Below are 15057 nucleotides of genomic sequence, written 5' to 3'. Positions count from 1 at the left end.
TACCATTGGCGTTACTTCTTAGTTACTGCATTTAACAGAAAACGTGGTATTCAGTTAAGCTTTTGCAAATCAAAACTTTCATAGCCCCAAATAAATTATTTCTCCCCCTCCCCCTTCTATTAAAAACCATATAATGCACTCTATTATCTATCACATCATTCTAGAAATCATTCTAGATAATTACCACCCATGTATTTTTTTTAAAAGATAAAATTCAACTCAATGAAGTGGCACAAAAAAACCCAACAGTACCTGCAAATCTATTTTTCAAAAAGTACTTCTTTCAACAATATTTGTTGTTTATTAAATCAATGCATTGCTCTAAAAAGAGCAAGAACTTCTACTATGAAATTGAAAGCCCTATTTTATATTTGTCTGTGAAACAAAAATGTTTATGGCAGAAATTGGACAGATATGTTTATGGTATTCTATTTACCAGCCATATATCATAATCCCTTCAGTATAAACATTTTTTCTCACTCTCTGAGAGTGAGAAACTAGCCAGTCAACAGCCCCAGGAGCAACTCTTCATATATGTCTGCTGCAAAGTTCAGCTAAGGCATAAGAAGAGAATAATTCTTTCCAGCACATAGTATTGATTTTATAGACCACATAGGAATATGGGGTTGCTGATACTAAGATTCACCTCCTAGCCACTGCTAATTTTCATGTGACCGTTTCCAGTTCTTAAATGCACAGCCCAATCTTCACTGAGTTTAGTCTCCAAAGTACGTTTTCAAAAACAACCACCTGAAGCTTAAGCCTGAACTACTGAACCACCTGAAGCTTAAGCCTGAACTACTGTAATGTGCTGTACAGTACATAAGGCTGCTGTTGGAGATTGTTTGGAAAAGACAAGTATTGCAAAATGCTGCTTCCCAATTATTAAGTGGCATTATTCTTTATGATCTGGAATGGCTTCCTGTTTGCTTCTGAGACCAATTTGAAGTAGTGATATTGACATACAGAGCTGTGAAAGGTTTGGGATGCAATTAGGTACTTGCAGCTTACTTAACATCTCAGTGTGTAACTCTCATGTTATCTAGTTCACTATTATCATTCCACTAGCCAAGTTGTATATTATAATTTAAATTTTAGAGTAGTGCTTTTGAATTGTTTGATGTAAGCAAGTAGGACATGTAATGTCCTCTATAAGGAAAGTAAATTCCTCACCAGGAACAATAATGTTGTTGATGATGGTTAGGTAGGGCTGCCACCCTGTGGCAAAAAATATGAATTGGAGGATTTGTTTGACATTAATTACAGTGGTACCCAGGGTTACAAACTCTGCTAACCAGGGAGTGGTTGCTCCAGGTAAAGAACTCTGTCCCAGAATAAGAACGGAAATCACACGCAGCGGCAGCAGGAGGCCCCATTAGTGAAAGCATGCCTCAGGTTAAGAACCATTTCAGGTTAAGAACAGACCTCTGGAACGAATTAAGTTCTTAACCCGAGGTACCACTATATATTAAACTCTATTTCATAATAATCAGATATGATTGTATATAATCAAACAGAAAGCTGGGCAAGATAGAAAGGAAAGACAAATGAAAAGAGAAAGCCTTGAGATCACATGAATAGATACTGAGATAACTGGGCTGTAAAGCTCGTGGTAAACAGCAATTATGGGAAGTTCACATCCAAGTATGGACAAAACAGCCAATCTAAATAGGTATTGTTAGGTTCACTAACAGAATTTCCTGGGCCCAGTATACTGTATGTGTATTGCCCCTCCCAATCTCCTTCACTAATTTATTGGTCAGAACTGTTGCTTGTGTAGATATATTAACTTAACCTAACCTAACTCACAGGGCTGTTGCAAATATAAAAGGAGGGAGGGGAAGATAATGTACACATTCTTAAGCTCCTGGGTGGAAAGGCAAAATACAAGTAGATATCACCACTTATGTAAATAAAAAATAATCATGAACAAAGCCAGAAACCAGTCCCTCTTGTTTTAAATGCCACGTTTCATAGTCCTGATATTTACAGCTAAATAGTTAAATAGTTAAACAAAAACTGTTTGGCAACCCTTATAAACAAGCAAGATACTCAGTTTCACAGTTTTGGAGTCTGACTCACAAACCCTTTGCCTAGCCTACCTCACAGGGCTGTTGTGAAGATAAAAACAGAGAATGGAAGGCAATGTACACAGCCGTGAGCTCCTGGGAGGAAATGCTACTTACAAATATACAACAAGGAGCAACATATACTCAAAGTTATGTGCAGTTTCACAACTCTCAGCAACACCCAAAGTCATAGCTGTCGACGTTTCCCTTTTTTAAAGGGAAATTCCCTTATTCCGAGTAGGATTCCTCGCAAGAAAAGGGAAAAGTTGACAGCTATGCCCAAGGTATCCTTGAGTAAAAGTACAATCTATAGGAATTTTAACTTGCTGTAGCTGCATGGTATTTGGTTATTGTATTTGTGGATTCTTTTAGTATTTTAGGATTCATTTTATATTTTTGTTTTATGGTTACTGTATATTAAAAAATATATATAGCCAGTAAAGACATGAAGACCAGTAGTACTTTTTTTTTTCAGTAGGAAGGAAGCCTCATTTGTTTAAAGTTTGTTATCTTTGAATAAAACATACCTAAGCTAGCCAAGATAGCATACTTGGGGAGGGATGAATGAAATAATGTGGAAAGTACTTTAAAAAAAACACTCCAATACACAGAGCTGACTCTACTCCTGCATCCAGCATCAGGCTAGCACAGGGGTCAGCAAACTTTTTCAGCAGGGGGCCGGTCCACTGTCCCTCAGAACTTGTGGGGGGGGGGCAGACTATATTTTGAAAAAATAAAAATGAATGAATTCCTATGCCCCCACAAATAACCCAGAGATGCATTTTAAATAAAAGGACACATTCTACTCATGTAAAAACACGCCGACTCCCGGACCGTCTGCAGGCCGGATTTAGAAGGTGATTGGGCCAGATCCAGCCCCCGGGCCTTAGTTTGCCTACCCATGGGCTAGCAGCAACAATGAGCTTCTCTTGTTTTTCCCCCTGCTGCCTTAGGATGCTGCCCTTCTGATTCCCAGGTAATCAGAGGAAGGAATGCTAAGCAGCTTAAGTTATTATGCATGCTTAGCAACAGCAGTATCTGCAGCTTAAGAATGGTGCTTCCATGATTTGTCTTTTAGTTTTATTTATAAATGTGATTGACTTAGCTTTCATTTTTTTTAAATAGTAAGGTCCCTGCTAGCTTGGGGCCTGCTACATGTTTATTTAATCTACACCTAAGACAGGAAGAACCAGCTGCACAAATATAAGATGAGGGAGACTTGGATTGCCAGTAATATATGTGAAAAGGATATGGGGTCTTAGCAGACCCACAAGTGTAACTTGAGTCAACAGTATGATGCAGCAGCAAAAAAAAGGCTAATGCTATTCTAGGCTGCATCAGTATAGTGCCCTGATCAAGGAAATTGAATCGCTCTGCTTTGACCACACCTTGAGTACTGTGTCCAGTTCACAATTTAAGGAAGATACTGACAAGCTGCAGTGTGTGCCGAGGAGAGCAGCCAATGGAACATTTGAGGGAATTGGGTAAGTTTAGGCTGGTAAAGAGGAGAGTGAGAGGAGATAGTTGTCATATCCTCAAATATCTAAAGGGCTGTCGAATGGAAGTAGCTTGTTTTCTCCTGCTCTGGAGGGTAGGACCCAAACCAATGGTTTCAAGTTACAATAAAGGAGGTTCTAGCTAAACATTAGGAAGAACTTTCTGATACTAAGAGCTGTTCAACAGTGGAACAGACTTGCGTAAGAGCTGGTGGCCTCTCCTTCCTTGGAGGTTTTTCAGCAGAGGTTGGATGGTCATCTGTATGATGTAGTTGAGATTCTTGCATTGCAGGTGGTTGGGCTAGATGACCCTCGGGGTACCTTCCAACTCTACAATTCTATGATTCTACAATCCCTATACCCCGCAGTTAGCAGCTCTGCCTTTAGATTCCTTTATTATTCCAGTTAGTTCTGGGATTCTAAATTGTCTCTTACCAGCTTCCAGAAATGCCTTTTGTCTTTTGCTTACCAGCTTCTTTGATGAACTGAGTCTAAATGACAAATATAAATATTACCAGCCTTATAGCAATGTGGTTGCCACTAAAAATAGCTTTCATTTGTCCTGAGCTCCAGCTCACTGCAGTAATGCCTGAAAATGAGAAAACTGAAAAATTCTATGTTTATAAACTATACTGTGCACTAAATACCCCCAACCACAGTGTGGGGCTACAAAATGTCTGGGGCCAATGTTACTACAGACACACAGAAGAGTGGTGAGAAGCATTTATTTTCCTTTCAAGGGGTGCATTAACTTGGGGAGAATTGTTAGAGGTCACATCCTGGCAGTAGACAAGAGCAAAGTCAAGTGAGGATGCAGGACACAAAAGTAGGCAGAACAAGGGTGTCTAATCTGTGGCCCTCTAGATGTTGAACTACAAGACCTAAAATCTCTGACCATTGGCAAGCCTTCCAAAGGCTGATGGGAGTTGTAGAAGAACAGCATTTGGAAGGCAACAGGTAATTTGCCTATGAGGCAGGGCCTCCACTTCTCTTTTTCTGTAACCCCCTTTCCCATCAATTTCTCCCCCCATTGACACCTGCATAAAATTTGGTAAAGAGACCCTCATTTAGAACCTATAATATACAGGTGCAGTTTTCAGTGGCAATTATATCATTTTGTTAATGTTTGGTTTATTGTCTACACAAGCTTATATTTACAGAAATATCTACTTTGAGCGGGCGGCATTTATTAGTCCCACAGTGCTGCGTCTATATACAATACTGCATGAGCTGCATGGCACCATAAAAAATGGCTGGGGGGGGAGGAGCCCACTGCCCACCATGTTCCATAGCTGGGGGAGGGGAACCTCCACCCCCCTATTTTAGGGAGTCACAGCCATTTTTCCCCCATTGACAGCTGCCATGCACCTTTGGAAACCAAAGTGAGGTTCAAAGAGAGGAATACTCCTATTCAAAGTACCGAATTCCTGTGGCAAAAAAACAGATCGTTCATATTGACTGAGACACATTAACTTATTTTGATACAGTTAATTTTTGTGTGCCACCTTGATTAGGTCTTTTTTGTATACAGTACTAGAAATTAAAGGCTGAGAAGTAGGGAGGCTGTTATATCATTGATAGTTAACACTAAGCATTGCAATACTCGCCATATCATCAATGCAATCTTACATCAATGTGACACTGTTTGCAGGGCTCATTTATGGTTTAGGGTGGATGCCAGCCTTAAGTTTAACTAAGCATGCAGAAGCAGCAGCTATCTCTGGCATGAACCACCAGCACCTGCAGATTAGTCACATATCATGGAGAACAGATTGCAATTGAATCTAAATAGTAAGATGATGCTGATACTAGGAAAGAGCCATGACTTCTTGTGATAGATGGGGTTTCTGAAGTCCCATCTGATCAGGTAACAACTCTGAGGATACTCTGCCTAAGACCTAGTGCTGTTCTGTTCTTTGGCAGGCTCCAACCTGATTCTCAAAGGCAGAAAATGCATACACTGGTAAGACTGCAATACTATGAAACTTTACTTGTGTAAACACCCTGTTCAACAAGAGGGTTTACTTCCAAGTAAAGATAGTGGTTGGACTCCAAAATTATCAAGATAGTTGAAAATTAATTGTTCTAGATATTTTTAGTACACTCCTAGCAATATTTACAAGAACATATTGGTCTTGAGTGCAGGTGTGCATAGTACTTTCTAAAGCTATGTACGGATAAACCAAAGTTATTGTGCAAATTTAACTGGATTGATTTTAATGTATGCAGCACTGAGCATTTTACCAGCTATGTATGGATTAAATTTTTCCACAATCTTTTCCTGTTATAAAACTGTTAATTCATTAATTACACTGTAGACACTTATAACCCATCCTATTAAAATATTCAAGAGTTACCAAATTAAATCTCAATTTAGTCTAAAATTCTAACAGTAATCAAGCCAATGCACCCAGAATCTGATAAGCAGGTTATGAAAATAATGACTATCCACTGTGTGTTTCAAGCACCTGGTAAATCAGAGGCAGGTTGTGTCTGAAGGTGGTCATCTTCTGAAAATGCTGAGGTCATCTCAAGCATCTTTCCTGTGTGATAAATCAAACAACATGACTGCTATAAACCATTATTTGAAGAATTGAGAGTCAGCTATACCCCTACATAGGCAATGACCCAATTCACATGTAACAGGAAGCCTAACCATCCCTTACTGTGAACAAGTTAATGTGTGGGTTTCCAGAATGAACATGTTCCTCCCCTGGGCTTGCTGCTGCCATGCTACCAGGATGTAAATCATGATTTGGCTTAGCATTACAATCAAACCCAGTCTTGTGGTCTGTCACACTCAACAAACCACAAGCTGCAAAAAAGCCCCCCCCCCCTTAGTGCTTGTGGTTTTTCAGGGCGGGGGGGGGGGAGAGAAAATCACAAGTGTGGGTTTGCACATAACTAAGACAAACCATGGCTTAGCCTGGGTCACATGACAGTAGCAGGGCCAGGGGTGAAACACATTAGACAGTCTGCTCTGTGAACCTGCACATTTGCGCTGAGTCATGGTTTGGCTTAGCATTACATGCAATCTGGGCCATAATCACTAAGGAGGGGGCACAAACAGAAGGTGGGAAATTATAGGATTTACTCAGGCAGAGGCAGCAGTCCTTTAACTTTTATACATCAAAGCACATTATCATTCATGGAATAATAAATTTTATCTTCCAATTCATATAACACAGAACAAGTCCTGAAGTTTGCTTAACATTATAGTATAAAGCATGGAGCTATGCATGGTGGGAAAGAGATTTCCCTGACCATCATGTTTCTCTTTATTGCTAGAAGACACAACAGCTTCTTACAGAGATCTGGCACATAATCACCAGCAAAATCAATGAAAGTGAAAATCAGATAGATTTTCAAAGTACAAATTAAACACATCTAAGATGATGAATATAGGAAAATCCTGAAGGAACATTTGCATTTCTTCCAACAGTAAGAAATACCCTCAAGCATGGACTGCATCAAGAGGGAAAATGATTACATGAAACAAAAACTAGGTTTGTTTTGTTTCAGGAGAGATTTGAATAGTTTATTTTGCCCATTCAGAGCCCTTCAGCATAATGACACATTCATATACACATATGAACAGTATTTTCTGAAACATTAATGTATAGTACATTTTCCTTTTAAAATACCAGCTGCACAGGTTTTTTTTATTTACAAAAATATCCCATACTTAATTTTAATGTTTGTAATGACATACTTTAGGATCAAGTACATAAAGTAAAATAACTATGCAGTCTAACATTTCCATTTGTAATGGTATGGATTGGAGTTCATACAAAACTATATTGGTAGACAGATGAATTTGCAACCCTATCCTAAGATGCATTTCCCATTTTCATCTTCAGAACACGTAGTGGGGCTCCGCAAGACTGAAATTAACAAGTGGAAGTGAGGAATAAATTAAAAACAAAAAAGACACAATGCACAGAGACTAAGATACATATAAGCTAGAAGTTCTATATCAAGCATGCTTATCCAATGAGTAATGTGAGAAACATTTATTGATGTTCTTCATCCCCCTGAACTCCCACCCCACCCCTGCAATGATGCTTGCATAATGAAACAGTAGCATAACCAGAAGCCGCTCCTCCTAGGTGTAACCAATATGAATAGTGGTGTATGAGTTTAAAGTAAAATGAGTACAATTTATTTACAAATTTTGAAAGGGTTGTTAACACTTAACAGTTTCCCCATTTTGTATTAGCCAATATCAAATAGCAGCTCCATGGATGATGCCATGATTTCATCAAAAAATCAAAACTTGTTCATATTTTTAAAAAATGTAGTGGTCAAGAAGAAACTGCAGTCGCTTGAAGTTTAGAAAGATCAATTTCCTAAGTGCTTTATCAAAAAATGCTAATACTTATTTAGTTGCATCTTTGATTTCTATAATCAAAACTATATCTCAAATTAGTTTTAAAATTAAAAACTACACTCATCTGTGAACTTGAAACAAACATGATTTATATAGGAAACATGTATAGTAGTAGCCATGCACTTTTCTTGGTTTGATTCTCAATGCATGTTAAACAATGTTAAAAATTCAGATAATTCACATATACTGGACATTTAGCTTTGTTTACCGCCCACCACCCCCAACTATAAAATTCATTCAAACAGGATCTTTATTTATTTCGTTTGGCAGTAATGTCACTAACATTCACAGGGGGAAAGAATTCACAATACTTCACAGATAAATATCTAGACTGTGGGAGCAAGTGCAGCTGAGAATTTGTACAGTAAACAAAGGCAAACAATGAGCATTTTCAATCATTGGGCACACCACAACTACACTACAAGTGCAGTCATATTCTTATCTGTATGCATCAGAGCACTAACAAATAGGATGGTTCACCAACCACAGGAATATGCACTTTAAAAAACATTCTGAGGACAAGTAACAATCAATGAGTATAAAATATATGCAGAAACCAGAACTTCAAAATACAAAAGGAAAGCTTTAATTGACAAAAATACATGGAATCCACTTTTAATTTTTGGAAATTTTAAAAGGCTGAAGAAAATACCTGAAAATCTAGAATTTTATATATACTCATGAAAAAGAAGAGTTATGATAAATGTCCATCAGCAAGCTGCAGCTATTTCAAACAGTTCTACAACTGAGGTGTGTGTGTGTGTGTGTGTGTGTGTGTGTGTATACTTTCTTCTTGTAGCAGTTCTTTTTAGATTAAACTATAGGTTTATTTTAAGCTAGTAACTCTAGAGTATTTCTAATTAATCAAGATGGGTTAATTTGTTACTGTTATCTCGATATGAGATGAATTTATTTCTTATTATAAGCTTAATTGTATGCATAATATATATACATTAAGTTCTTTGACAAACTTAACATAAGGTTTTTTTAAAATTAAAAGATAGAGCATATATTTTAATTTGGTAACAAACTATATTCTTATAGCATAATGTATAAATATCGCTGTGGCTGCAATCCAGCCATGGTTACCTGTGCTTAACTCTCACTCATATCCATAGAACCAAAGCACATATTATTTGTGAACAAGATTGCAGTTTTGTGTAATTATTAAACAAATCTGAAAGTGTTTCAGTAATTTAGAAATAAAGAAAATATTCAGAGAAATTGTCTATCGTTCTTATGAATCTTCCAAATCTAGCACTGGAACTCTAGCACCTGTGACAACTTGCCTGTTTATTTCAAATGAGGAAGCAGGTCCCTGTATGCAGTCTTAATTCTCACAGATCCTCTTCCTTTATGGGCATGGAGGTCCCTGCCCATAAAAGAATTTGTCCATGCAAAGGGTGCAAAGCTGTTTGTGTACAGAAATAACTTTCCAAACTAATTTATGTACAGATAAGTGAATTCAAGACTCAGATGTACATGAAAGGATTTAAGTACTCAAAGTTGCATTACTTAAGGTGCAGGGAAAAGAAATTCAAGTTTACGGTTCAGATTAGATCAGTGCTATAGAAAGCAAAAAGAAAACATCACTGCATCAAAAATCACCTTTGGCTATAGCTTTCTAATGTAGTATTTGTCAGATGAGGGAGGCCTTGAGCAAAAATGTATAACAAAACCATACAAGTGCAGATGGAAATCAGCTGACTAACTTTATACCTACTGTACTGTAATGTAATGAATATTGATGGTGTCACACTTTCAGACTTGCTTGGAATACACGCAATTATTTACATGAAGTAACATTCAGAAGTTACAATTTGGCAGTTTTCTTCCTAAAGAAACATGTCTTTAGTTTAATTATAATTAAACACAGTAACATTACACGAAAGACAAGTAGCAGCAGTTTGTTTGCATTTTAGTCATATATAAAAAAAGTTTAGGCTGAGTTTAGATGCTCATTCCTCTGTAGCACTGGCAGCAAATTAACCCAGCTAATGTGGCATGAGCCCCGACCCAGCATCAGCAGCTTGATAATTGTACAAATGGTAATTGGAGAAGGAGCCTTGCTTGGGCAGAGTCTCTTCTTTATTTTTGTAGTTCCTAAGTGCAGCAGCTTCCTCTAGTCACATTCACAAGTAGGTCTTTTACTCTGAAGGAAAACTGTACTCCCCTTTTAAAAAGGTTCTATGAGTGCTTGGTGTGGACTCCATGCTTTGATATACTAAAATATAAACTTTTACTAAGTCCAAGAGCAATCTAGAAATCAAGAGAATGTACATGTGTGTCTGTGAAATTATGGTCAATAGCCAATAGGTATCTACAACAGTTTGCCAAAATGCACTTCATTACCTATTGCAGCAGTGCTGGATATAACTTGAAGGGGGGGGGGGGGGCTAAATTGAAATATGCACATTTCATGAGTTTTTTTTTATCTTGCCACAAAACATGTTTCCACATCTTGCCAATTTTTAGACAATCCTCTTCAGTTTCCCCCTCCACAGTACCTTTTTAAAAGTTTCTTGCAACAGCCACTATTAACTGCCGCTTCAGCACCATTAAAAATTACTTCTGTGGAATTGAAAGGGAAACCAAACTTTCGGGACCTTATGTAACCAGAAGGAAACAAATCTTATGGGAAAAGTTCTCCTAGCCAAATCTGTATAGCAACATGATATCATTAATTTCTAAGAAGAAATCAAGTTAAATAAAAAAATCATATTCCAGTAGTAATGTTTTGGTGTACTGAACAGCATCAAACTGGCATGAAAAAGATGGGAGACCCTTTCAGCGAACTTCATCTCCCACCTCTATTCCCCTTTTCAAGTCAAAATTCAAACCCTGAGAAAATTCAGCACAACACTACAAAAAAACTTCCAGTATCAGTTTAACCAGAAACTATGGGAGGCCTAAAAAATAAAATAAAATAATGAACATGTGTTTACCATGGCCAACAGCAGCTCTACACTACTGCCTCCCAGTATCTAAAAGTTATCTGTACACAGCCTTATTTGATAATTTGATCAAACAATCAAATTCAAATTATGCCAAAGAAACTCTATACAAAGTAAATTTCCCTATTCGTACATCTTGCTGCAGTGAGATTGACAAACATTACTGAATTGCCCAGACTAGACAAACAGCCCAACAATTTGCTACTATTTAATTTCTGCATTTTTTTAAAAAAAGCAAATTATTTTATTTATGGTATAAAATGTGAGAACACATACACATTATAATAGATACTATGCTATTCTTTGTGCTAGTATGAACTTCCTTATTCTTCATTTCCTGTGTCAAAACTTTGCTGCTCAGAAAGCTACAGATCTTCCCTCAAATAATTCAGCTTCACAAGGAGTGTACCACTTTGGGGATTTTCTGCAAAGGAATGTGGATAGCAGTAAATCTTCATTTACTATAGAGTTATCTTGCTCTGGGCGTTTTCTATAGTGGTCAAAAGTAATTATTCACTATAATTTTAATTTGTATGGAAAGACAGACTTCCGCCTTTTAAAAAAATAAACCAATGTTATGTTAGGTTCATTATTACGTTTTGTGCTTCTGACTCCAAATACAAAATACATATTTGACCCAATCCATATGAAGATTAGCTGTGAGAAATCAGTAAGGTATGTATCTCCACGAAATCAGTGGGGTTTAAAAGTGCTTATCTAAGGCTGGATCATGCCATTTGTATACAAGACAGAATTTAACATTAAAAAAAAATATTCTAATGCACAGAGAAGTTATCATAACGAACAGTTACTACTGTTTACGTCTGAATGTCCACATCACTTAACAATTTTTTTATTATTTGATTTATTGATTTTTCTCAGTGTTTTCACATATAGCTAAATGCAAATAAAGTAATTTGTTTAAAACAGAAAATCTGTTTCCAGGCAGCAGAATGAAAAAGTGAATAACTAGTCCCTAAACAAGTTGTTTTAGTTTTGACTCAAATATTTGCTGTAGAGGATTGGCTGCTGCCCAAAATCACTTCTGTAGGCTTAGACTTAGAGCACTGTGTGGTTACGGAAAGAACTGAATCTGCTTCTCATATGGACATTTGAATATCATGGCACTCTACCCAAAGCTGCACTGCAGGGAGACAAAAAGCTGGTATAAGTACAGTACTAAAACACACCATCCAGCAGCCCCAATCTGAAACACAAATTCAAACATTCTTCCAGATTATAGAGTTTCCCACCCCCAAGTAACCTTTGGTTGCAACCAACATGCTGCAGCGATTTAGTTGAATCAAATTTAAAGGGTTATAACCTTATCTTAATCACATTTACTTAGAGGCAAGTCTATATATAGCAAAACACACTATGCAGGACCAGCCAGTAACTTTTTCAACCTGGAGTGCACATTACATTTAGGGAACGAACGGGGAACACAATTTTTAAATGCCAATGCTGAACCCACACTAGTGAATTTTGTTTTGGCTCAAACTGCAGTCTATGTTCACAATGTTAGAAGTTAAAGACAACCCATTCAACATGTGCACAGCACCACCAAGTTTAGGAAAATAAAAACCAAAACCTCTGGCTCTGTCTGTAAGAGAGCCTCAACTAGTTCAGGCTGCTTGCAAATTATCACAAATTCATACTATTTCCAGCTTCCAACATGACTAAGATTATTATTTATGCATTTTCATAATTTTTTTTTAAAATAAATTCATATACTCTTATTACACTATGGCTTTGGTGCAACCTTCATTAGCTAAAATATACTGCTTCAATTTGGCACATCTTAAATCCCTCCTTTTATACAAATCAAAGTAGGAATCTACCAGTTGCTAAAGTGGTAAAATATTCATATATTAAACGCCAAGTTTTGGAAACAATCCATTCTGACTTTAATGTCACTCGGCAATTCATACAGTGAACTTAAGAACACTTACATGGAGGAAAAGTCAATTCAAATCAACGGTACTTGCTCCCAAGTAAATGTGCTTGAAATTCTGGAGACAGCTTCTTTGCTGCTTTTTTTTTTTAACTTGCTAACAGGTTCTTTGAATTGTATTAGGAAAAACCCAAGAACCGTTTTAATCTAATGCAAGTAATAAAAATGATTGCTATTAGCCATCAAGTTGTATCCCAGAGTTCAACACTGCTTGAACTAAGGACTATTTCACCGGGTAGTTAAGTCTGATTGGGCATATAAGCTAGCTACGTATCTGATAGATCCTGTTTAAGTGCCTGCACTAATACATTCTCTTAAACACACAAAAGAAGATGTACAGCATGAATTAAACTCAAAACCAATTACAAATATTTTATAAATCGACTAACTGTATTTTCAGGAAAATAAAAAAGGTAGGGTTGACTGAAAGATGACATTTTCCCCCTCATTGTGGTAGACTTTTTTTTTTACTTTTTACACTACACAGCCAAATGAAAACTTTCAGCTACACTACACAGCCAAATGAAAACTTTCAGCATGATGTGCAGTTGAATCACTTTTTTTTTACAATGCAAAAAAACTTCTCTTGCTTTGCACTTGACATGGGCTGTGTTCAGACGTCATGCTAAGTCACAGTTTGTTGTGATGGGAATGAGCTGCAGCAAGCCTCACGTGTCATCTTTTTTCTTCTGGTGTGGCTGCGAGAAGTTCCGAAGCTTTTGCTTTGTTTTGGATTAACTATATTGTGTCAGGTCCAAACCTTAAACCATGGTTAAGTGTAACAATGGTTCATCAAAACAGGCCAGCTTTATAATCTATGGTTTGAAAATATGTTTGAAAGTATGTTTCAAAGAAACCATACTGAAAATTAACCACATTATGTCAGGTTCAGATAAAATCAACAAGCTACGGTTAATCAAAAGCTTCCAATGACCTCCTTGTAGCTACAACAAAGAAAGAGAGAGAGAGAGAGAGAGAGAGAGAGAGAGAGAGAGAGAGAGTGCAAGAGCCCAAATGCTTGCTGCTTTTCATTTCTGTCACACTAAGCTATGGTATAATGACATCCAAACACAGCCACAGTATGGTGATGCAAATACAAGAATACTAGATCAGGGGTCCAAGAAGATACTATGTGCATGTTAACTATGTATAGATTCAGAATGGAGCTCGCATACTTCTTTTGTCAGATCAGAAAATTGGTGGCATCAAGTCATTTCTAGTAACAGCTATAATGGCGTGCTCTAAGGAGGGAAGGTATAGATCAGCTACTAGTAGTCCCCTAAGATGAACAACTTTATTCTAGCTCTTGGACCCCTGATTTATTGCAGCCTCCTACAGGAGGATGAAACACTGGCAGCAACAACAATAGCACAAAAACTTTTGGCATATGAAATATTAACACAGGATAGATCCTGCATTGCCCCTGCTCATCTGATACCAAAGTTTCCTTTTTGTCCATGTCTTCTCTTGTTGACTGTTCCCAAGCTCCTAGTCAGCCCACAGGTAAAGACACACACACACTGTGTGGGTGCCAGTTTTAAATATAATGACCCTCAGTTAAAGCTGCATGACTGAGGTAAAACAGTGTGTGATTTGTGCTAGGAAAGATCAGTATCCATTGGCTGACACCCTTGCACTTCCGCTGGTCCTGCAGAAGTTAATGAAAAGGAGATTTTTCTTCAAGGTAAAGTTATATAGATGCATTTGGGAATGCGTTGTCAGAACTGGTACCATTTCTTATCTTTGCATTTCAACATCATCTAAAAATGAAACAGAGGAACACAACATAGTTATGCATATGGTATGGTACACTGTACAGTTCACTTTTGAAGTTGGTGTAAGGAGGGAATTCTAAGAATAGAGAATTGCCTATTAAGTAAAGGAGATGAATAACTAAATGATTAAGGAGATCAGAGGTACATGAACAAGTGGATAGAAGTTGTGCATGAATAAGCCTTCTTATCATCTGCCTGTGACAATAAATTTTAGTTCCCATACTGCTGGATTCTGGTGTGAAAGCAGAACGAGCCTAAAGTATTTTGCTGCCTGAGGTGAAGCACAAGATTAAGGCTGGGTAATATATAATACTGTCCAAAACCAGTTTGAAGTCCATTATCATGATAACAGTTTACTAATTTTTGACCTGGGAATTTATTGTGAATCATTATGTATGTGTGTGTATGCTATGCAAAAA

General features: G+C 37.2%; 1 protein-coding gene and 2 long non-coding RNA genes across 10 annotated transcripts in view; 1 reads left to right on the top strand and 2 right to left on the bottom strand.

Annotated features, from left to right (window-relative positions):
* LOC310841276 overlaps nt 1–15057 on the top strand; it is a 32157-nt gene that overhangs the window by 6258 nt on the left and 10842 nt on the right. The window lies entirely within an intron of this gene.
* LOC310841278 lies at nt 2456–6396 on the bottom strand. Its single transcript, XR_014562460.1, has 2 exons — nt 6034–6396; nt 2456–4602 (listed from the first exon to the last, which is right to left on the bottom strand). It is a non-coding gene; the product is annotated as an uncharacterized lncRNA (long non-coding RNA).
* The window catches only part of STXBP5 (syntaxin binding protein 5), a 116729-nt gene continuing 108744 nt past the window's right edge, over nt 7073–15057 (bottom strand). For 5 of the 6 annotated variants that reach the window (XM_083731830.1, XM_083731832.1, XM_083731831.1 and 2 more), the window contains one exon: nt 7073–14623. In XM_083731830.1, the coding sequence (XP_083587956.1) occupies nt 14582–14623 (42 nt within the window). In that variant the 3' untranslated portion in view covers nt 7073–14581. The remainder of the gene's footprint in view (nt 14624–15057) is intronic. The other variant, XR_014562444.1, reaches the window with a different exon arrangement.

This window comes from Podarcis gaigeae (genome assembly GCF_964106915.1).
Source record: "Podarcis gaigeae genome assembly, chromosome: 3".
NCBI classification, from domain to species: Eukaryota; Metazoa; Chordata; class Lepidosauria; order Squamata; family Lacertidae; genus Podarcis; species Podarcis gaigeae.
Note: the sequence above shows the minus strand (reverse complement) of the source record. Positions and strands in the feature narration are given on the sequence as shown.